Here is a 22,264-nt window from a genome sequence, read left to right as displayed (position 1 = left end):
GAAGAGAAGAGAAGAGAAGAGAAGAGAAGAGAAGAGAAGAGAAGAGAAAAGAAAAGAAGAGAAAAGAAAAGAAAAGAAAAGAAAAGAAGAGAAAAGAAGAGATTGTGTTTTGCGGGATAGAAATTGCATCAGTCTTGACCAGATTCCAGGCATTCAAATCATATCTTTAATGCTAAAACCACGTCGGAAACTTTGCGATGTGCCAGAAAGCAGTGTACTACATTGTAGCTAGAGCAACCAGCATTTGATGGCATCCTAACGCTAAGTTGATCTTCGTAAGGATTGTATCTCCACAGGATCAAATTTTGGGAACGTAATGTTTGGTAGCTAAGTTTGAAATTAACATGGCGGTGACGAAACCTATCGAATCGACTATATGCGGTTAAAGTGGCTAGCTTCATGGCAGTTTTTTACCATATTTTTAATCGAAAGATCAAATACTTTAGCGACCAGGTCAATTTTTTTTGTCTTTTTAATCCAGCCTTCTGCTTCAGGATTGCTTACAAGTTTATCCGGCGATGTTTGTTTACGTGGGACAATATGAATAGCGGTCGGTGTCGCGGTTTTGCGGCTCTGCATCAAACATTTTGATGAGATCAAATTGATATTTAATGCGGCAGTGAAACATTTGCCAGTTGATCCAGAACAAAGCTTCATAATTGCCCAACACTTTATTTTTTGTTCACACGCCATTTGAATTCAGATTACTTATCCAGAATTTTATCTTCCTTCAACATCATGTGGTTTGTACTTAGCGGTTTGTTGAGGCACTAATCAATACCTGAATGATTTTGACAAACCTGACGTTTTCCCAGTATTACGTCAAATGTCTTTGGCTTCAAATCCCACTTCGTGGATTTGTGATTTGTAGACAACTATCTTTTGAAATTCATTGGTGCGCAGATCAGCTTGTCAAAGCGCAGATTTACCTTTGAACCCTTGCATCGAGACTTCTATTATTGACACAAAGTTGTATCCAAGACCGAACAAAAGAGTTTCTCTGCTGCTTGAATTTCAATCAAAACGATCACCATTCAATTTCACTCAAAAATGGAGAAGGGCAAGTACTTTGATGAGTTTTGAGCTGGTTTTCATTGCAGCGGCCAGTTCTTCTACCATATAGCATGATCCTTGACTTGAGTTGTTTCATGGACAACGCACATTGAAACTATTAACTTTTATGACAATCTCATCATTATGCGGTGGAGATTAAGTACCACGGAGTGACACCATGGTGAAGTACCGTGCTTAGTACTTGAAATCGATTGTACTCGGTCGTTTGCATTAATTGGGGTCCAATTACTATGGAAAGCAAAGTGCATTTATCAGGTGACCTTTCTTATCTGAAATACAGTGATATAAATTTGAGCAAGTGCAACAAACATGACACTTGAAGTTTTCTAGGGTTTAGGGTATGAATTCCGGAAGTCAATGCTTTCTCGGTGCTACGTGCGCTGTACCATGTTGCACTTGACAGCACTTGTCGTCAATCCAGCTTAGTCCTGATAAATCGTATCCCTCTTAGTAAGGTCAAAGCATTATGTGATCACATCTTGGTGCAACGAGACTCACAACATATTTCTTGTCCTTATTAGATCCCAATGAGATCGTGCGACTGGAACTAACCTTTTGTTGCTACAAGTCGGTTAGTGCATAAGTTGTCGTGTTAGCATGAACCGCCTTCTGCTCCTCTTTTCATGGAGTCGTTGTTCTGTGAAGTCATTTAAGCATTCGGAAGACCTTACGAAACACTATTAATGACGATTTCTAATAGAGAAAATAAAAAATCTACCAACATAATAGAAAAATATACAGATATTTGAAAAATAAAAAGATGTACCAAGTGTATGCTAGATATGACATGTGTCTATTCCGCAATTTGACATCAAACAATATCGAATCTGTCGACAATACCTTCAGAGCATCCGTGCTCTATGGCAATTGAATACCAAGTAGGTTTAAATTGGCTGGAAACTACAAAATTAACTCAGTGTGCATCGTCCAAGTTGAACAAAGGATTAGCAGGGCAAAAGTAATTGCTATTTCATGGTTGTCTCGGGTCGCAGTGGCGAAGTAAGATTTTGTGCGCTTTAGAGTAAATTTGACTACGACCGATGTTGTTTGTTCGTGTGGAGTTCGAAAAGACATCGCTGCTACTTGTGCTCATTCATTCATCGCATTAAAGCATGCTGATGATGCTGGAAGGTATTATCACCCTACATGGAAGACATCAACATTTGCAGCAGCATATAACGAACATCCAAGTGAAAGTCTTCTTGCTAACAATTAAAGACCTTCGTCAGCATGTGATTGCAAGCTTCTCAAATTTTGAAAAGAAACAGGTTCGTAGAAGCGGTGTTTGCAAAAATGTGGGTGGGTCATTACAGCAAAACCTATGTTGAAGCGTAATCTCTATGGCTTATATTCATGTAAGAGCTTCTTTTCTAGCTTTGCAGGAGTCCCTTCCACAATACATAACGATGTTTATCATTTGTCATTTTCTCTTTATGCGCACCTGTTGACGTCACAAATATGTATACCTGTGCCAAGTATTCTTTTTGTTTTCCAAAATTGTTTTTATTTTCCTTCACTTAGGTGCGACCTCTCATTTTAATTTGAAGTATCAAAATGCCACACGCTGAAGAGACGCAAAGTGCGAAGTCTGTAGCTGACAAGGCACTACATTGCGACAATCTCTGATTGCAGCGCCAATATGTTTGACATTCATAACAAAGATTTAAACGACGTACACAAATCCTGTCAAGGGAGACTGATTCAGTCGCGATCTTTTGCGTTGTCAAAAACAGACGACGACCGTGTAGAACACGAAAGCGACGACTTTCACGGTCACAAGGACAGAGAGGCTACCAGCACAGCGTTCGAACAGAACCTCAAAGTTCAGTCTCGCTTCATTTTCAGAAAACTTCAAAAGACGTCTGGCGACATGTTTCTAGATGCGATGCGTCGGAAGAGGCGTATGCTTGGACGAAATGAAAATCTACGTTTTCGCGAATTGTACAAACCACCGGAGCCTGTAGCTGTTATATTTGTAATTGTAGTGGGACTAGCAGTGACGCTTATTTTAACAAAATCGTGGCCATTTTTCTCGTAGCTAGCACTTGAATAGCAGCGTCTGTTTGACAATAGCTCTTACATAAGTCTCCAGTTATTTTGTGGCTACATTAACACCAACGTAAACGATGTCTTTGCGACTGAAAGAGCTGGGACTTTCCGTGGATGAAATTCGCTGCGGTAAATTAGAGGCAAAAATTCCACGCGATACCATTACGTGGACACCTTTGCAGTACGCATGTGCTGTAGGAAATGTTGAGCTTGCATCGGAAATTCTTGCTGAAAACCCAGAAGCTGTCAATGAATTGGACAACGTACGTTGTGGCAATCAATTTAAGACAAAGAATTGAAGATTCTGATTTTTGGAATGTGGTCAGACAAACTACGCATACTCACCGCTGCATATTGCTGTGCGATACGACCATGAGAACATCGTCAAACTGCTGCTGAGCGCTACTTCTAAAAGCAATGCCGTCGACAATCAGGTACATACAGCAATCTCTACATCTAGATATATCTTTTGATTAGTACGAAATGTAGGTAGGTTGTACTCCCTTACACTTGGCGGTTGTGCAAGGCAACCAAAAGATGGTTAAGCTTTTATTAAACGATGCTAGCATTCAGCAGCTTAAGTCCAAGGTATCTTTCCATTCAGACTATTGCTTGATATCTTTTTCTCAAGTGAATTTGCTTACCAGAATGGAACCACACCTATTGAGATAGCAGAAAAGCTCCAGCTATCTGAAATACAAACGCTCCTTATTGATCACGCGACTCGAGTTGCTGGTCAGAAGCAGCTTTCAAGTTGGTTAGCAAGTATCGGATTGGTGCAATACGCACCAAAGTTGTTTGACGAAGGCTATGATGATGCTCATTTCTTGTTGTCAACGGGTGGACTAGATGACGCGACATTAAATGCCATGCACATAAGAAAAGCAGGTCATCGAGCTAAATTACAAAATCTCTATCAATTGAAACAGTTCTTGAATGCTGAGTCGGAAGAGGAAGCGAGTGAGAGTGAGGACAACGAAAGTCAATCCAACGAAAAAGACTCAGATGAATACGAGTCGGATGAGTCTGATATCTCTGACGATGAGTGAAGTAATACAAAACTGCAATTTAAAAACGGATCACGAGTTTAGTGTTGTATTGATGGCAGCTACTGTGGTGTTATAAAGTACAGTCGGATCTGGAGGAGTCACTTCATCTGGCACGTAAAACGTTGTATCCTTTGGATTAACAGCTTTGTAGCCAACAATACCAGCAATCCCGACAATCACCAGGAATGTAAACAACAGAATTACTCGATCGGTGGCCATACGTCGTGCAAAAGATCGAATAAGCTTGTCAGCTCTCTGCAAACTATCCTCGATACCCATCACGGCATCTGTGATCTCGACAATGTGCTCGCGTTGACTACGCAGCGCTTCAGCAGTGGCCGCTGCAACCTCTTTTGACTGCTCCACCATCTTTGCCGTGCTCATGAGACTTTGTTCCGTCTTTGTTTGAATGTCAACAGTCTTATCAAGTAGATCTTTATTACCCATTCCATTAGTAACTCGCGCCCCAGCTACATTGGCAGCCGCTCGATCACCAAACAGACCGTTGCGCTCTTGTTCAGCCTTTGCCCATCGAAATTCACCCGAAAGCTCTTCCACACGAGCACAATGCTCTTCAAATTTCTACAACAGTACCATATCTTTCTTTTATCTAAAAAGCAACTATATCCATTGTTGTGTACTGTAAGCACGAACCTCACGAAAGGTAGCAATTTGATCTCGTGGAGCTTGGCGAAGTGCCAATTGAAATCCTTTTTTGAGCTCAATCATTTCCTTCAGCTTTACTTCAGCCATCGCCAGCATCTATATAAAGGATCAAAAAGCTCAATTCATCGCTGTAAGCGGTAAATTCTTTGCCTTTACCTCAGGTCGAACACCAGGCGGTGCCTTAGCTACTTTGCCCATGAGGTCGTTTAACTTGGTGATTGCATCGCTTAAGTCTGCATCGTAGTAACTAATCTCTGCCATCTGCCTGTCTCCTGTACACAGTGCGCTAAATGAACGTCGCTCCCACCGACGACTGTCACGACTGTAAGTTCGTTTCAACACTTGACATTGTCGTTTCCACCGGTTTTTCTTGTCGAGCGGTGCCCTTTAATACCGGTACCTTCCTACCATGAACGTCTGACAAAAATAGCGAGGTGAAGAGCACAATGCCTCACTCATTTTAAAGACCAGACAGAACCGATGAAGCGTCTAAGGTTACATTAAAATTTGGTTCTCGAACCGATTATTGTCGATACGCTTTCCTTCTCTTTTGCCTCCATCTTTGCTTCCTACCTCATTTTTCTTATCTCATCTTGTCGTCAAGTCCAGTGCCAGCTCCACCGCAAGCTGGTTTTGTACTTGAAAGCACATTCCACTTTGTTCTCTATGTATCCTCGGCCCCAAATCCCAATGATTAAGGTTCGAGGTCCTTCCTATAATTAAGGAGGGCGGCAACATGTTGTGGCTCACCAGCATATCGTGCTACCTATATAACAAATACAAGCCAATACACCCAAAGCGAACGTTTAAAACGAAGGTGGTGCCAGCTTCTGCTCGTCTAACGCTGAATTGCCCATCACGTCACTTCCTAATCCTTGATCGGGCTGCGGAGCGAACCACTCGTTTACCATGATACTCACACCCTCGATAGCGGCTAACAGCACACCACCAATGAGAGCTTGGCCAGCAGCAGCACGTGGTCCAGCACGAGCCGCCAAGGCACCACCCGTAGCTGCGCCAGCAAGGATCGAGTTCCACGGATCCTCTTTTCGTCGCAAAGCTTCAAACGAGCAGTCAAACGAGGAGAAAAGTAGACCCCAAACTGCAAAGCCGCCTGCTAGAACAGGTGTACGCATCTTGGCATTGTAGATAGCACCTCGAAATCGCTGACCAGACGGCGAGTTACGCGCGCCTTTGAACGTGTACCAGCCAGAACCAAACACGGCACCGAGCACAAAACCTCCACCTGCATCTTCTACAATGCGAAACGGACACGGCTCGCGCTCCATATTGAAATTTTCTTATATACGTCGATAATTCGCCGTGCGGTAACGGGGGAAGTTGTTGCAAGGCGAGGAGGCAGAAATGAGCGCTGGCCAATACTTATGGACTCAAACTGGAAGATACCGGTTTTAATGTACCTAAATACAATCCCCGCTGGAGTGACGCCAATTTATCTCCCCTAAGAAAGAAATCTACAAAGATCGACCATGTCTCGTAGTATGCCAGAGGCTGTGGCTTGGACGACAAACGGTGACGCAAAGTTTGGGCTGCGTGACGTGCATGCTGAGAGTGTACACGAACAGGCGCGTGCTAATTGGGAGCCGTATGATTTCAATGGCGGCACCGTGTTGGCCATTGCTGGCGAGGATTTTGTTGTTGTAGCAGGTGACACGCGCTTAAGCACAGGTTACTCGGTACTGAGTCGTGAAGAAAGCAAGCTATATGAATTAACACCTACAACGGTGTTGGGCTGTCCTGGATCGCACAATGATATTATTCAGCTGCGTGGCGTCCTAGGTATTCGCGCGCAGATGTATCAGCACGATAATCAAACGGCCATGAGCTCAAGTGCCATGGCGCAGCTGCTGATGAATACACTGTACTCCCGCCGCTTTTTCCCATACTACGCGTTTTGTATCTTGTGTGGCATTGACGAGAACGGAAAAGGCGTCGTCTACACGTACGACGCCATTGGCTCATATGACCGCGTTACGCGAGCGGCGCAAGGAAGTGGCGGCCACTTGATGATTCCGTTACTAGATAATTTGGTGGAACACGATACGCGCACGGACCCCAAAAAAACACTTACACTACAAGAAACGAAGGACATCATCAAGGACGCGTTTGTTACGGCTGGAGAAGTAAGTTATTTTAGCAACGAAGGATGAATCTGGTTGCGTATCTGACTCGTTATCTTTCTTCTTGTTTTTTAGAGAGATATTTACACGGGCGACAGCGTGGAGATCATGACTATCAAAGCTTCGGGTATTGAAAGGGAGATGTTCGCATTGAAGAAGGACTAAAGAGATTTCCAGTACATTTCGTATAGGATCGTCACGAAATAGGAGTCGTATTATGACTACAAACAAAGTCCTAACTCTTCTCTTGTCAACTGTATACACTGGACCTTTAACATTCTACAGTCCTAACTCTCACGATTCTTAAGCGCCAGTTGCCGTACCTTGCGGTTATAAAGCTCAGGGTCATTCTTGAGATCCATGTATGGTTCACGCTGTGCAGGATCGGCCATATTAGGTTGGTCTAGCAGGTCTTGCACACCCTTAAGGATCTGTTTGATAGTTACACTCGGTTTCCAGTCCTTGTCCTCATTGAGAATACTTAAACAAACTGTACCGGACGGATAAACATTAGGATGGTACAACGGCGGAGTAAACTTTACAAGTGGCGGTTTGCTTGGGTAGTCCTCCGAGAAAGCCAGTGACATCTTAAACACGCCACCCTCCCAATTTGTACCAGCCTTGCCCGGTATGCCCGCGTGCCACATCATGAGATTAAGCGAGCCGTCATCGTTGGCGATGGGACGTGCCCAAAATCCCGCTGGGTGATCTCGTCTCCAATTTCTACGCTCTTGACGTAGCCGCTGCACTGCAATCGAGTCATCACTCATTGCTCTTTTCTTCCCGCCTTTATAATGATGATAAGAGCCTTTTCCTGTACAAGCATCTGTCCGGATCGCAAAGTCACAAATTTGCTGTTTTTGTCAGGCGTTTCTTCGGACAGTTATTAATGATGTAAAGTTCATGTGGCACAGCTTCGAAACGACGCTGGTGGCGTATCCATTGGTCATTCGACCATGGATACTAATGAGGTAAGTCTTTAGCTTTGTTGCAACACTATCTATGGTTTAAGCCTTCACTTTTGCTCTTATTAGAGCGAGTTCTCGCAAGAGGATGTGTTACCTATTGCAAAAATGGCGATTGAGGCGGCGTTGAAAGACACGGTATACAATCGCAAAAAGGTGCTGGATTGGTCAAATACACTCGTGGCAACTGTGCTAGCAGGACTCCAGAGCCTCAACAAACCTTTTAAGTACGCAGTAACATGCCTCATTATGCAGAAGACTGGCGCAGGTATGGCAACAGCTGCCGCTTGCTTCTGGGACACGACCATGGACGGAAATTGTACGGTACTTTGGGAAAACAGCACCATCAACTGCATCGTAACTGTCTACGGTGTTGCTATCTCCCCTCCTGCTAGTAAAATAGACTACTAAACCGGTATGCTTACAGTGTATTTATTAAACCACCTATAGGCTCAACCCCAAAATACAAAACACTAATCAATGACCTCTTTTAATGCTGCAAGACAAGCCTGAGCAGTATCTTTCAATTCCTTCTTACCACTGTGAGTGGTTATTGCCTGCTTCAGCTTTGTTTCACGCTTTTTGACCTCATTTTGAAACTTGATCCGCTTTTCATCTTTTTCCTTATCATTTACAGCACCAGCGATCGCTTCAAGAAGGTTTTGCATAGCAACCAAAGCACGTTGTAGCGTCTCAACTTTCGACCCATTTTCGATGATACAAGCGAACGCCTCGAAACCACCTTGACGCAGAATGACCCAGCAAACTTCTGGTACTTGGGACACCATTGCGAGCGCACCTCCCGCAGCGCGCGCCGTCTCAAAATCTTCGGCTTCGTCTTCGAGAGATGCAAATGCAATCCAGAGTCGTACCTTCTCTTCATTCATGAAAACCTGCTCAATCACCTTTCCATTCGGAAGTAGATTGCAAATTGCTTCCGTGGCTGCACGACGAACAAGTTCGTGCTCTGAGAATTGCAGATACTGCAGCGTGGAAAGCCCTTGCGGCTCACCGACAATACGAGCCTTTGTCTCTTCGGACACGCTAGCAATATTCGTAAGAGCCATCAGCGCTTCAAAATGAAGCAGCTGTTGATCCCCTTTACACAGGTCCAGTAACGGTCGAATTGAAGAGAAAAGTGAAGACGACGGAATTAAGTTTGGATTCGTACTGATCAAGATCTTTGCCATCGCTTGACCTGCAGCATTCGATATCTTAGTACCTTGAATCTGGGATGTTTTTTTAACTTTGCTGCCCTTGGCATTAGCAGTAGCGATGTGATGAAGGGCTAATGGAATCAACGCCTGAAAAACACCACACTGCACTAAACTCCCCCGCACTGAGGGGACTTCAGATGCATGTAAAGCACTAAGTGTTGCCATTTCCATAATATTTTCCGACTTGGTAGCTGACAGCTTTAGAAGCTGTCCAAGTGTCGTCAATACTACACGTGACGCTGCCAGTTTTGTCACACGAGCTTCAACACGTCCCGGAGTGTCTCCATCGTCCAGTACAGACTTTTGCTTTAGCGCCTTCTGCAACTCTTCATACTGATCAGCCGTCATTTCCATTCCTTCCATTTGTTTTCGCTTGATGGCAGCTTCAGATGTCAGGACGTGGTGCAAAATATAGCCAATGCCATAGTACACATTTGACCGAAAAGTTGCACTTACCTGTGCTTCACTACTGGAATCTTTGACACTTGGAAAATCTACCCCGAAGACACTAGCGACTGCACTAGAATGCTTAACGAATGCATCTTTAACCGGTGTGTATGTGATTAAATAAGACAAAGCTTCGATACCCCGCTCTTTGGGCGAAACGCCACTCCAAAATAATTGGGATAAAGGTCTCGATTTAGTCTTCTCCTTGTTTTGCTTTGCTTTTTCTGCTTCTTTGTGCTTATTTTCTACAGCATCTGCACTCGCAAGTACTTCAAATACGCTATCCATTAAAAATTGACCATCTGCAGATGGCATTTCAAGAGTCTTTTCAACTATTCCAAGTTTCACTTGAATACTTAAAGCACTTGCACGAAGCATCAAGTCTTCTTCATCATCTAGTGATGCGTGCAACATACGATAAATCTCAATTCTCAATGCTGGTGGGACACACGCAGGCCCATTCTCCACACCACAAATGCTAGCAACACAATCGACCCAAATTTCCTGCAACTGCCTTGTCGTTGCTTTTTCGTCAGTAAAAGTCCGCGAAGCAACAAGAAAGTCGTGTAGCCTGGATAAAAACGCAGTGCCGTCATTGCCAGTCTGTTGCACCGCCCACAATGCAAGCTTTGCGTTCGAGAGAAAAAGAGCAGAGAGAAGCAAACAAGAGGCCGAAGCCTGAGCAAGTTGTGAACGATTCGTAGGTCGGGCTGCCAGCACAGGAGAAACGCACCAGTCCCGCACAATCTTCTTTAACATTGTATCGTCGCCTTCAAAATGTGCAACACATTGTGTGAAAACCAGCGGAAGTCGACTAAGAAAAGTGGCCGTGAGCCCTAAATTCGGAGCCTCCGCTGTCGAGGTACCAGCAGTACCACAGCCTGGTAAAGCACTGGACGCTGCTGTGTGTAGTAACGAAAAAAGCCCCAACTCCTGAATGAGCGCTGCAAATTGTGCCTTAGGCTGCTGCGCTGTGCTGTCCTCTTTTTTTGCTTCGACATTTTTTTGTCCATTTGATGCAGAGAGAAAGTGAAGAAGCCCATCGAGCGCTGCAATCTGCAGCACGCGTTCCCGACTCCTTAAACCATCAAACAATCCATTCAGCACACGACGGACGCATGCATCATCATTCGAGTTAGCTCCTAGCAATAAATGTTTAAAAAGGAATGCCGACAGTTTAATAATTGCCTTTCGACCTTGCACAGGCATCTGTGTCTGCATTTCCGCATTTTTCGCTGTATACTCAATCGCCACTTGCTGATTCAGGAGCTCTAATACCAAGTCCAGCACTCCGTTGTTTCTGCTTAATGTTGTCGCAGCTAGTTCCGTCGATGCAGATGCCATAATCGAGAGCAATGAGACAATATGAGACAAAATTAGCAAAAGAATATCCATCTTTTCGTCTTTCTCTCTCAGCTCCATGATTCTGTGAGCTGCCATCCACAAAATCGTTAAACCATCTCTTTTTGCAATTTCTCCAGGCAAAGTCGCAAGCTCTGTGACGCTCTTCATTTCCAGATATTGCAGTGCTTCCACTGTCTTATCCTGCATCTTGACGATCTCTTTTACTCCGCCATTGATACCGTCTGAAATACTATCCAAGGCCTTTTGAACACCATGAACGTCTTCACGAACCTGCTCCTGGATCTTTCGTGCGAGTGTAGCCGCTGCTTTATTCGTTGGCGCCTGTTGTAACACCAAGTGCACATCTTTAAACGCCTTCGTCAGATTTCCCAGCCCCATATACGCTTGCGCTCGACGGTACCGTGCTTTCGAATTGTCTGGTTCGATTGTCAAAGCCAGCGTGCAGTCTTTTTCTGCTGCGGCAAAGTCTTCAAGCTGCAGGAAACAAGCAGCACGATTGCTCCAAAGCAACACGCGCTGCGTATCAACATCCTTTATGACATCACTCGATAGATTAGATGACGATGGTGCAGAAGACAGACCTTCTGTGTACTTGATTACTGCGTTTTCATAGTCCTTGGCGCTAAAGAACGCGTTGCCTTCCGCACGTAGCGCTTCCATTTTCGTAGTCATATTGTGAATCATGATAGATCCTGGGTTATGATAAATGAAAGGAAATAAATTGCATGGGAGCTGGTGAATTATCACTTTTCGCGCCTATCAAGCGACACAAAACGAATTAATATTGCGGTCGTGATGGCGGAAGAGGATATTGACTTGCTGCTTCAAAAAGGCATCCAGTCTGTTTCTAAGGTTAGCACTCAGTTTGTTCTTTAGCATCCTGCAACGTTATTCCTGTGTTGAAACTATCGCACCCTCACGCGTGTATGCGTGATGTTTCCTGTCATACTTAGAATGGTGAGGTAACGAAGAATTTTCGACCGGAAGAAGATTCGCATCGATCTCGCCGTCATCGTAGTCGAACGAGGAGCCGCAGTCACTCACGTCACCGTCATCGAAACCGCTCGCGATCACGCTCACGAAGCTCACGGCGTTCTCGTCGTTCCCATCGCTCTCGATCTCGCTCTTCACGTCACAGTCGTAAAAAGTCTCGCCGAGATCGTGGACGAAGCCGCAGTCGCAGTCGGGAGCGCTCAAAACGAAAAAAATCCGTGAGCCCGAGTCCGCCGCCTCCAGCCCCAAAGGTCGAGAGAGAGCCCAGTACGTCAGCTGAGCGGGCAGAGCGTGCTAAGCAGCGTGAACTGATGGAGCTTACAAGAGACCATCGCACAGTGTTTGTAGGTCAACTCACGCAAAAGGTACGCGAGAAGGATCTGGACCAGTTCTTGTCCAAGACTGGCAAGGTAGAGAACGTCTTGCTCATCCGTGACAAGTTTACAAACCGCTCTAAAGGTTTTGCCTATGTGGAACTTTCGAATCTTGAAGATGTTCCTAAAGTATTGCTATTAAACGGACAAATTCCAGACTTTCAGGTTTTTCCTATTATGATCAAAGCATCAGAAGCTGAGAAGAACTTTGCAGCTAAAAAAGACTCGGTTATGAATACTGCTGCATCGTCCTCGGGATCTTTAACCGCTAATGGTCTTGGTACAGGTTTGAGTGGCGGAAACATGTCAGCATCGGCTTTGTCAGCGGCCAGTCGTATTTACTGTGGAAACGTCCATACGAACATCACAGAAGATGATCTACGGATTGTTTTTCAGTCCTTTGGAGAGGTTCTGTCGGTGACAATCAATCGCGATGAAATGGGTCGGTCCAAAGGCTTTAGCTTTATTCAGTTTAGTAGTCCACAGGAAGCAAATTTTGCTTTGTCGAAAGGAAATGGACTTGAGCTTGCTGGTAACCATTTGCGTCTTGGTCCAGTTAATGAAAGCGCCATGAGTGGTGGAAAAGGAGGCTATTCAAATGGTATGGACAACAGTTTGACAGGTGGACGATGGAAACTTGAGGATGAGGAAGATATGGGTATGACTATGAATGCACAGTCACGCTCGGCATTGATGGCAAAGCTCGCAGGAAATGATGTTGATTTGTTTCCTTCTATGGGAGGGATCGGAGGATTTTCATCTACGATGGATTATCCCAACAGTATGGCTGCTACCGCTGCGCAGCGAGCAGGACAAGCGACAGCGCTCATGTCGTCGACGGAGATTGAAGGCAGTGATTCGTTTTGCTTTGTGGTAAAAAATATGTTCGATGTTTACCAGGAGCAAAAGAGTGGAAATACTGAGTGGTCCGTCGAGATCCAACAAGACGTTCAAGAAGAGTGCAGTCAATATGGACCCGTGCTACATACATACGTGGAAAAGGACAAGCAAGGTGGTCTGGTGTATGTCCTCTTTGGAAATGTACAGAGTGCTGTAGCTGCCGCCAAGAAATTACACGGTCGCTGGTTTAATAAGCGACAGATTAGTGTCAGGTACTTGTCGTCGCAGGAGTACGTCGGCATGTTTCCTGAAGCTCGATCTGCTGTCCAGACCGCTCGTGCTAATTCTCAGTAAGCAAGAAACAACACTCTATCTTCTACTTACGTGCCCATTTACGCAGAAAATTGGACCAGCATCAATGCCAGGAGGAAAATTAGCTCCGAAAGCGGACAGGTGATTTACTACTTTACGTTTATAAGTAGTACAATGGCGCAAAAATGAGTCTGATTCTGCATTTTGTCCGTAGTTACCGCAACAAGTGGAAGCGAGCTTGTTATCCGTTTGGGTCCTCAATCACTTCGAAAGGCCTTAAATTTCCTCGTCTGTCTAAGCGCTTCTATTATCTAATTTTTGACCACTATGGTCTACTTTTCTGCCTGAGCAGCTTGGTCCTTCCGTCGCTGCAGCAACTCCACCGCCAATGTGCGTGTGACAATGTGAATAAGCTCGTCTATTTGGGCTTCCGTAAATCGTTCAGCGCAATCTTCGATGAGCATGTGAATGTCCACAAGCTCAGTAGGAATATGATTGATAAATTGCAACTGCTCAGCTGTGCTTAGCGGTGGTAGATCTGCCTGCGCTAACTCCTTGACAAAGTTTTGAATGCAGTTCGCGTTTAATGTAGAGCAGTATGAATGGCTTTGCGTCAGGAATTTCAGAATCTTGTGGTCCATCCAGTTGCGCTCAGCATACTCGACCATAGCAGATTTGTGCAGCCTCTGATCCTTGCGCTCCTTTATAAGCGAGAGCACTTCGAAGTCCGTTAGCGTTTCTTCATTGATAAGCAGCACCTTCATGGTCTTGTGGCACAATAATATTAGTGCATTTGATTGGTAAACTACAAGTCTCTAGGGCTACAATTCGGTCCTTAATCCCTCGAACTAAAAGCTAAAAATTATCAATAAAAAGTACTTCAATTTGGCCTAGGCACCCAAGATTGCGGATTCAGCGTCGCCCTGCCACTCATCTCCGCCTTACTCCTGTCGACGTTGAGCGTTACGTTGCTCCCGCTCGCGTTGATTTTCAGGCTTTCCACCATCGGCACTAAGGCTCGGATTAAGCTGTCGTGACCTCAATACCATCGTTGAGGTGGGCGTGTCCAGAGACCGTCGGGCTCCAATGCCTGCTCGCGTCGATCGTCGCGTTCCTCTTGCCATCCTTGGCGCTGGACGGACACGAGGACGGATCTCGGGGGTGTCTTGCATGGCAAAAGCAAATTCGTTTTCTAACGACCGAAAGACACGTGGAGAGCTAGGCGGTGAGTTGTCGACAAGAGGTGACAGTGCAAGGCGAGGGTACGCTCTTGCGTACATAATGCCATAATTATGCCGCCTCTTTGGTCGCTTAGGAGGTGGCGGAGGGTTCTTTCTGTCAAGCATTCGCGCTGAAGGAGGAGGTGTGACTTGTACTGTTCGAAGTGAAGTTGTTTGCCGGATTCGCTCAACTTCGCTTCCCTGTGAATCCTGGCTACAGCTCACTACTTCGTTGTCAAGATTAGCACACGCTGCGACGAGATCAGCGTCATTGCCCTGAGAATTAACGCTTATGTCTTCTAGGTTCGTGTACCTAGCAACGTTCTCCCTATTTTCTTCTAGGTCGCCATCTGCATCCTCTTCTCTTCGTGGCAAAGGTATTATTATAGGTGATGGTGGAAATCTTGTCTCCTCCTCCTGTTTTTCCTCTGAAGAAGTAGATCTGTTATCCCGCTGTAAAGGCTCTGAATGTCTCTCATTTAAATTAGCTAGCGGCGAAACCGGTAGAACAGGTGGAGGCGACGACGTCGTGATATTATCCCCTATGCGACTTCGCTTGCTCCTGTGCTTTTCATCATTACTGCTGCAGCTATTACTTGTTTCATCCTGTATCTCCTCCTTCTCTTCCAACGGGACGATACGCCGTCGCTTGCCTTTCAGTGTTGTCTCTGTTTCATCTGGCTCTGGCCTGCGTAATTCCGGCTGCTTGACATCAGTCACTTTAGTAAACGTTTTGTCTACCCGCCGCCTTTTCCAGCTTACGACACTGCTCTCGTCATCACGCTTGGGCTGGCGCGGCGAAGGAGGTGGCGACAATGACACTGATGCTCGTCGTCGTTTGCCAGTAGCAAGAGGCTCCATGATATGTGTATTGGTAAAATAGGGTATGTCCAAGCACGGCTAGTCGTAACAGTAATGGTCCTTCTACGGTTTTCGCGGCAGGCGTCACTGAGCTATTCTTTCTTCTTGATCTCGCGCCTGTTGTTTAAATTGCAGATATCCCCCCCTTTTCGCATAGACAGGGGAAGTCTAAAAACGGCTCTATAAAAGCATATACCAATTCTTTGATGTCAACCGAAGGTCGCGCTAGGTACAAATTACATAGGCTCCCAGAGCCGCAGAAAGACAAGAAGGCGCTGACATTATAGAACCTAAAAATGATGCTGAGCCGAACAATTCGCCAGACAGCCTCACAGGCTAGGCGTCAAAGCATTCGTATGGCTTCTACTAAGCGATCATCTGTGAATGGAAAGGGTGCACTTGATGGCGCTTACAAAGTGTTTATGAAGAGCACGCCCGTTTACGTGACAACAGTGCTGATTGCCACGTTGGTGGCCGAGGGCATTTATGGCTCTGCTACTAATTACATCTGGGAAACCAACAACCGTGGTGTACGCTAATTGATTTAGCATGTTGTTCCAATGAGAAAGTAGCGTTTAACTCTTTTGTTGATGCCTTGTGAAATGCTTGATTATTCTTTCTCCGTAGCGTTTGTACCATCACATTGATTGGTCTAAGTTTTCCAGCGCGGAGGAAGAAGATGAGGACGAGGGGGAAGACGAAGAGGATGAAGCAAAGGATGAAGAGGAGGAAGATGGTGAAGATCTTCACGATGACGATGAGGACGATGTTTAACGTGCTGGTTTTGGTTGGAGAATTGGTGCGGATTGTATCATCGAATTGTGCTCAATACAGTGTCGTAGGCAGTACGAGTAAATACGTGACTCTTAGTGACACGCTACACAAGATACGTTGTACTAGTTGACTTCAACGAATTGGCGAAACGTCAAAATGTGGAAAAACACGAATAACTACTTTACGAACATGTCTTGTCTTTATGTTATCAGACCTAAGCAGCGTAATCGTAGACGATCATACATTGTCTTTAAGCACACAAATCGTTAGTCGATATAGAGTTCAACTCGGTGCAATCAAAGTAGCGCCGGTTCTTTGCTGTTCAAAATATCATTCGCTGCCGAAATTCGGTGAGCCTTTGAATTTCCAGGGCGTCGTTTCACCTTCAAACTTCGCTTATCTAACATTTTCTGCATATATCAATTACACGTTACATAATTTCACTTGTGACAACGAGCATCAAAACGTTTTTTGTCGTACCTCGACATCGCTAAGCTTACAACCTGCTGCCACGCAACGCACCATGGCGAAATACATGACATCAGCGGCTTCTCCGGCGACGTCAGGAATTGTTTCGGCTTCTGCAAGTTCCTGAGCCTCCTCCACAAGCTTGTTACGCAACAATTTGGCATCTTCAAATAAGCGTTTGGTATAAGATCCTGCAGGTGCGTCTGCGTGTCGACTGAACAACACACTCTCAAGTGCGCGGAGGCCATTATCGTGACCCCAACACGTGCGTGTGTTTAAGTGGCAGAAGCCAGCACCCGTTTGATTTACCGTAAAGCGTAGTGCATCACTGTCACAGTCCATGTCGATCTTTATTAGCTGCTGAGCATTGCCACTACTCTCACCCTTCTTCCATAGACCACCACGTGACCGAGAGTAGTAGACACCGCGACCACTAGCTATCGCAGCAAGAATACTCTCCTTACTTGAATACACCAATCCTAGCGCGACACCGGCTTCGTCTGCAACAACTGTCGTGAACAGACCGTCAGGACGATCTGTCCGCAAACAATGTACAAATGCCTGTCCAGCGTCTACTAAAGCTTCTCCTTCATCTATGACAGTGTCAACCGGTTCGTCTTCTTCACCACGACAAAATGCAGATGTGACTACATGAATGTGCTTCTGATGAAAGTCCCGTATTCTGTTTAGTGCCACCATAGTGCTGTGATTTGACGCACTTCCCGAGCTCATCTCAACAGCAAGCAGAAAACTTTCATTCACGCAATTTCTCAATGCTTCTAAGTTCGCAAATACTTCCTCGCATCCCTTCTCCTGCACTAATGATACCGAGCTGATAACAAGTATCACGCCACTAAAGATATCATTTAATTCTGCAAGCTTGTCTTGAAGCTCAGTGGTATTCGTAATTTGATCTAAGGACACAGGAATTCGCAGTACCAGACGATTGGCTGGTAAATCCGAGACAGCGATGGCTATACGCTTTAGCTCAGCGTCTTCGCTGGATGCAGCTTCAACAAGCGCCATTTCAGTACCTTGATCCAGCCACGAGATCAAAGGCTCAATCATTTCGACTGAGAAGGGCCCAAGCAGCGTCCGAGAGTCTAGCAGCGAGGCCTTGAGCTCTAGCTCGTGTGGTTTCGTTTTTTCGGCAGGTAAGGCCAATGCCAGCTCACGCAGCTGGCTGCTAGAAAGTTCAGCAAGCACTAGACCAAGCATACTGAAACGCCGTAGCAAAGAGCACTGCGTGTCTGCTGTGGCCGCTAACTTGGATGAATACTTAGGGATCAGCATGATTGTCTTCCGTCTGTGTCTCTACTATGAAATTCGAGAAGATGAATAAAAAGTTTTTAATAAAATCATCGTAATTGTTATTATCGCAAATGCCGTACGTGAAGGTGACGAGCAATGTATCCTCCAGTAATATCGACAAGAATAAAGCAATGGCTGCAATATCAAAGGGCGTAGCTTCTGCCCTTGACAAATCTGAGAAAGCTGTGATGGTGCACCTGGAATTAAGTACCTCTATGATGTTCCAGGCTTCCGATGCCGTGAGTGCTTAATTCTGACTTATAAACAACAATATTGATCGTTGCTCTTTAGCCGTGTGCGATGATTCAACTTAGAAGCATCGGCAAGGTGGATCCTCAGCATAACCCCACGGTACGTAAAACTTTATATTATCAACGTTAATACTGACCGCCAAGTGTGTTGGTTTAGACCGCGTCGGTGTTAACAGAAATTGTCAGTGCAGAACTTGATATCCCAAAGGAGCGGATTTTCATGAATTTTGACGACGTGTCCCGCTCGAATTGTGCCATGAAAGGCTTTCTTATCTCAGAGCCAAAGTAAAAGTGCCTCGATTGTGGGAAATGTGCTAGCTGATAGTGAACAAGCTTCGCAGTAGTTAATAGTCAGCCTATGAAACTTCAAAGTGAACATCAATTTCTTGAGATTTATCGTTGAAAATATGGTGGTATTGTCTCTTGATGATTACCTTTGAAAATATGGATTAAGGAATGCTTGTAGTAACGATTCACCTGCACGGTACAAAGCTCTGACAAGTCCGAATCTAAAATTTTTCATGAGCTTCTTGCGCTTCGTCGCTTTGGAAGAAAATGGTGGGAGATTTTCAAGACAAGTGGCTGCTACAATCCAGGACACTCAAAAAATATAAACGCCGCAATCAATCAATTGTATCATGGTAGAGATTATTGAAAATTAGCGCGCTTCAGCTCTTGGGTTGCACCGCTAGCGTAAAAGTTTAGGTGCCGCCACAGAAAACACTGCCTTTGGCAATTATAGTTGATGGCTTGACAATACTTTCAAGGCCGTTTTTTATCATTCGACGAACAAAAAGTATCGATTAGTACCAAAGGACGACGGATATACAAATCGATACGCCTTCTGTGGTGGCAATGATGGTTTACTTTCCTAGCAATATTAGAGGCAAACAAGATACAGATAGAGATGAATGGTTTACAGACCAGATTGTACATCATTCAGGCATAATCCTTTGGTATAGATATGTTGGGACAAACACATACGAACTATCACTTTTCACTTCATCTTTTACTAACAGATCAGCAGTTGACAGCCGCAAGTAGGTTCTTCCTACACTACAACGTCCGAGCTCATGCAGAAAAAAGTGCACCGAAGTCTTTCAGGAAGAGTGTAGCTACTACCACTGGGAGCTAAATATGAGGACGACTCGAGCGAGGAGGCGTGTTCTGGGGTATGTTATGCCCGTCAAGGATGAGAATGATATCAAAGGACGTTGCTATGAACGACAACAAGGCATTGAATTCATTGCGCAAGGCCTAGATATTTATCACGAGACCAGATATGGTCGGCAACGAGCGCCCTGGAGGCATTGGCAACACTACGCCATATGTCTATCACTTGATGCGTCACAGTTACGATGACGCGTTGACCACACGACTACAGAATAAAAGTGATACTAGCATTGCGGAACCTCGGGACAATTTCGACAAGTTTGTTGTGGTTCTCTAGCCAACAAAGGAGCCAGCTGACGAGTCGCGCCAGCTGCAAATACGTTTCAGCATTCTGACGTCAAAATATGGTTTGAGCTTTTTGATTGAGGAAAATGCAACGGACAACACTTTTGATCTAGGTCAAGAAAAGGCTGCTTTAGGAATCAGAGAAGCTGCACAAGAATGTAGCGGTGGAGATAGCGGTTCACTAATTGGAAATGCTGGAAAATTTAAGATGGACGAGGTAGCGAGTCAGCAATGATGCCACGGAATTGCAGGGGACGATGGACGATCAGTATGGTGGCTTGTCTATATTGACGCTGCCTTCCACATGACTCATACAGGAATGACATATTCAAGTACAAGTCCCTTAAGACAAACAATGCATGGTTGACATTTTGTATATCCCAAGACTCTACAAAAAATTACTCATCCGTTGGCAAACTTGCAGAACGCGGCTTGAGCGTGGAGTTATCGCGTCAGAGCAATCGCAGTTGGTACGAGAATCGTTGAAGCTACATGCACTACTGTGAGCAGGAAGAAGAATGTAAAGTAGAGTACTTTTGGGCTGACAGTTAGCGAAAGCTGTCGCTTGTTCGCTTTGACTACCAAAAATACTCTACTCACGGACACATTTCAACCAAAGGAATTTGGAAGATTAAGCAAAAAATCGAATTATTGCGTGATGTTTAGTAGACAGCACAGAATTTCTTTCAAGTTCGATGACAAGACGACACGAGTTCCGGTGCACGTAAAAACAATTACGGTGAATAAATGCGAATTCTACCGAAGCGAGTATGATATGTCTTTCTTGCGAATGATTTTTCGAGATGTCACAAAGATATTGATCAAGAGTAAGAGTAAAACAGCTTAGAAGTTCATGCAGCTTAGCTTCTTCGAAGTATAGAGCTACGGCAGCCCCGCTGTATTTGGTAGCATTTGTAGTCAATTCACGCCTGAGTTGTTATGACTGATTCTCTGTGATGAAAGCCATTTTTCTATTTGTTTCAGGGCATGCTTAGTAAGCTGATGTTCCTGCTTGGCCTTGAGGGCATAGAAGACCTTGTTTCGCAAGGACCCAAAGCGATGAATGCTCGCCTAGAGGTGATTTCAAGTGCTCTGCTAGAGCGCATAGAGAAGAAGATGTCGGCATCGACTGCAACCATGACGTCGCCGTCGACGACGGATGACTCCTCCTGACCCAGACCGCTCATGGTGAGGGTGAAGGCAATGAAAGGTAAGGATGGAGAGAATCTCCTGCTTTGGGTGAGAGAGGTCGAGATGACTATGACATTCGCCATGCTCCAGAACGAGCAATAACGCGTGGTGCTAGCTATCTCTAATCTTAGTGGTCGAGCGTGAGAATGGGCACTAACGTGCGGTGGTTTGATTGAAGCTGCGTTCCTCTCTTGGAAGGAGCAGAAGCGTCAGCTTTTGCGAGCGTTCTCGCCGCCTAACCAGATATATCGCGTGCGATCTCGATTCCTTGCTGCCCGACAGGGCAAGAAGGAGTTGGTGGACTTTGTCCAGGAGTTGAAAACTCTCATTGCCGGGTGTTGCTGATCCTCTCCCCGATGCGGCCGCAGTTACCGTTTTTAGGGATGGCCTCCGCACTGACGTGGCTAGAATGGAACTCTTCCGTTTGCATCCGCCTTCTTTTGTATAAACGGTGAATGTGGTATTGAATACCGACTTTAACCTTTTAAGTCGGCACGACCTGGCTGGAATGCACACCCTTAGAACTCGTTAAGCGGGCCTGATCCAATGGATCTCAGCTATGCTTGAAAGAGGAGGGAGAGCTTTGAGCTGCCGAGCAGCTCACAAATATACGACGGTGTTTTGTCTATGGAGACACCCGTCACCTTCGGAACGGTTGCCCCCTGAGCAAGGCGCAAAAAAGTTCGTCAAACCGACGTCTTGCTTTCAACCAGTCTGGTTTGACGCAGGGAAACGACAATACCCAGTAGACGAAAGGCGCCTTACTGGGGGAGAATTGAGCTCTGTTGAGCCTCAAAGAGGTAGAAGTCAGCAGGTCCTCGATGAGCTGCGTGCTCTTGAACACGGAACGTGTGTGCAAGCCGGGCTTGCTGGTCGTGGAAGCGACCGTCAGGGGCTTCGAGAAGCCATGGAGGATCCACATCGATTCCGGGGCGTCGAACAATTATGCTCGATGCTCCACGATGGAAGGGAGTTTGCCGGATGCTGAGGCGCTGAAGCGCGGTTGGGTGACATCGTCACTGTTCGTCTAACGATGGGGACACGTGTCACGGTCTAGAAGGTCCCTGTGGACCTCGGAGTCATGTTCCTTGACTTTGATAGCGTGAAGCGCTGTCTAGTCTTAGACTTGGATGCAAGAAATGACCTCATCGTAGACATGGCATGGTTGGAACACCAAGAGCCATGGATTGATTGGAGGTCAAAGACCTTGGGCGCTACGTGCACGTCTGGCTTGAAGA

General features: G+C 45.5%; 14 protein-coding genes across 14 annotated transcripts; 7 read left to right on the top strand and 7 right to left on the bottom strand.

The window, feature by feature from the left end:
- Positions 1-2,713: 2,713 nt before the first annotated feature.
- Positions 2,714-3,112, top strand: PHALS_05802 (uncharacterized protein; the record flags this gene model as incomplete). Its single annotated transcript, XM_024723106.1, has 1 exon — positions 2,714-3,112. One exon carries the CDS (start codon positions 2,714-2,716, stop codon positions 3,110-3,112), a length of 399 nt encoding a protein of 132 aa, XP_024574116.1.
- Positions 3,113-3,200: 88 nt separating this feature from the next.
- PHALS_05801 (Ankyrin) lies at positions 3,201-4,172 on the top strand (the record flags this gene model as incomplete). Its single annotated transcript, XM_024723105.1, has 4 exons — positions 3,201-3,386; positions 3,450-3,557; positions 3,613-3,711; positions 3,771-4,172. 4 exons carry the CDS (start codon positions 3,201-3,203, stop codon positions 4,170-4,172), a joined length of 795 nt encoding a protein of 264 aa, XP_024574115.1.
- Positions 4,173-4,202: 30 nt separating this feature from the next.
- On the bottom strand, positions 4,203-5,099 carry PHALS_05800 (Sec20; the record flags this gene model as incomplete). The annotated part of the gene is made up of 3 exons (XM_024723104.1): positions 4,203-4,754; positions 4,827-4,934; positions 4,995-5,099. 3 exons carry the CDS (start codon positions 5,097-5,099, stop codon positions 4,203-4,205), a joined length of 765 nt encoding a protein of 254 aa, XP_024574114.1.
- A 545-nt stretch (positions 5,100-5,644) lies between these two features.
- On the bottom strand, positions 5,645-6,127 carry PHALS_05799 (mitochondrial import inner membrane translocase subunit; the record flags this gene model as incomplete). Its single annotated transcript, XM_024723102.1, has 1 exon — positions 5,645-6,127. One exon carries the CDS (start codon positions 6,125-6,127, stop codon positions 5,645-5,647), a length of 483 nt encoding a protein of 160 aa, XP_024574113.1.
- A 201-nt stretch (positions 6,128-6,328) lies between these two features.
- PHALS_05798 (proteasome subunit beta type-1) lies at positions 6,329-7,144 on the top strand (the record flags this gene model as incomplete). Its single annotated transcript, XM_024723101.1, has 2 exons — positions 6,329-6,982; positions 7,055-7,144. The coding sequence occupies 2 exons, from the start codon at positions 6,329-6,331 to the stop codon at positions 7,142-7,144; spliced, it is 744 nt and encodes a 247-aa protein (XP_024574112.1).
- Positions 7,145-7,266: 122 nt separating this feature from the next.
- On the bottom strand, positions 7,267-7,749 carry PHALS_05797 (ubiquitin-conjugating enzyme9; the record flags this gene model as incomplete). Its single annotated transcript, XM_024723100.1, has 1 exon — positions 7,267-7,749. The coding sequence occupies one exon, from the start codon at positions 7,747-7,749 to the stop codon at positions 7,267-7,269; it is 483 nt and encodes a 160-aa protein (XP_024574111.1).
- Positions 7,750-7,935: 186 nt separating this feature from the next.
- PHALS_05796 (Dynein light chain) lies at positions 7,936-8,355 on the top strand (the record flags this gene model as incomplete). The annotated part of the gene is made up of 2 exons (XM_024723099.1): positions 7,936-7,950; positions 8,014-8,355. 2 exons carry the CDS (start codon positions 7,936-7,938, stop codon positions 8,353-8,355), a joined length of 357 nt encoding a protein of 118 aa, XP_024574110.1.
- A 62-nt stretch (positions 8,356-8,417) lies between these two features.
- Positions 8,418-11,645, bottom strand: PHALS_05795 (Myosin assembly protein/sexual cycle protein and related proteins; the record flags this gene model as incomplete). Its single annotated transcript, XM_024723098.1, has 2 exons — positions 8,418-9,806; positions 9,879-11,645. 2 exons carry the CDS (start codon positions 11,643-11,645, stop codon positions 8,418-8,420), a joined length of 3,156 nt encoding a protein of 1,051 aa, XP_024574109.1.
- A 123-nt stretch (positions 11,646-11,768) lies between these two features.
- PHALS_05794 (splicing factor) lies at positions 11,769-13,772 on the top strand (the record flags this gene model as incomplete). The annotated part of the gene is made up of 5 exons (XM_024723097.1): positions 11,769-11,825; positions 11,927-13,452; positions 13,511-13,530; positions 13,581-13,633; positions 13,707-13,772. 5 exons carry the CDS (start codon positions 11,769-11,771, stop codon positions 13,770-13,772), a joined length of 1,722 nt encoding a protein of 573 aa, XP_024574108.1.
- Positions 13,773-13,824: 52 nt separating this feature from the next.
- On the bottom strand, positions 13,825-14,256 carry PHALS_05793 (calcitonin gene-related peptide-receptor component protein; the record flags this gene model as incomplete). The annotated part of the gene is made up of 1 exon (XM_024723096.1): positions 13,825-14,256. One exon carries the CDS (start codon positions 14,254-14,256, stop codon positions 13,825-13,827), a length of 432 nt encoding a protein of 143 aa, XP_024574107.1.
- Positions 14,257-14,433: 177 nt separating this feature from the next.
- PHALS_05792 (uncharacterized protein) lies at positions 14,434-15,573 on the bottom strand (the record flags this gene model as incomplete). The annotated part of the gene is made up of 1 exon (XM_024723095.1): positions 14,434-15,573. One exon carries the CDS (start codon positions 15,571-15,573, stop codon positions 14,434-14,436), a length of 1,140 nt encoding a protein of 379 aa, XP_024574106.1.
- A 356-nt stretch (positions 15,574-15,929) lies between these two features.
- Positions 15,930-16,347, top strand: PHALS_05791 (ubiquinol cytochrome c reductase subunit qcr9; the record flags this gene model as incomplete). Its single annotated transcript, XM_024723094.1, has 2 exons — positions 15,930-16,103; positions 16,201-16,347. The coding sequence occupies 2 exons, from the start codon at positions 15,930-15,932 to the stop codon at positions 16,345-16,347; spliced, it is 321 nt and encodes a 106-aa protein (XP_024574105.1).
- A 296-nt stretch (positions 16,348-16,643) lies between these two features.
- PHALS_05790 (phosphoribosyl-atp diphosphatase) lies at positions 16,644-18,108 on the bottom strand (the record flags this gene model as incomplete). Its single annotated transcript, XM_024723093.1, has 2 exons — positions 16,644-16,757; positions 16,828-18,108. 2 exons carry the CDS (start codon positions 18,106-18,108, stop codon positions 16,644-16,646), a joined length of 1,395 nt encoding a protein of 464 aa, XP_024574104.1.
- An 89-nt stretch (positions 18,109-18,197) lies between these two features.
- Positions 18,198-18,666, top strand: PHALS_05789 (Macrophage migration inhibitory factor; the record flags this gene model as incomplete). Its single annotated transcript, XM_024723091.1, has 3 exons — positions 18,198-18,365; positions 18,418-18,477; positions 18,535-18,666. 3 exons carry the CDS (start codon positions 18,198-18,200, stop codon positions 18,664-18,666), a joined length of 360 nt encoding a protein of 119 aa, XP_024574103.1.
- Positions 18,667-22,264: the final 3,598 nt, after the last annotated feature.

The sequence above is a fragment of the Plasmopara halstedii genome, assembly GCF_900000015.1.
Source record: "Plasmopara halstedii genome assembly, contig: Scaffold_291, whole genome shotgun sequence".
Classification (NCBI taxonomy): Eukaryota; Oomycota; class Peronosporomycetes; order Peronosporales; family Peronosporaceae; genus Plasmopara; species Plasmopara halstedii.
The sequence above is the reverse complement of the archived record's forward strand: the minus strand, read 5'-3'. Positions and strand labels throughout refer to the sequence as shown.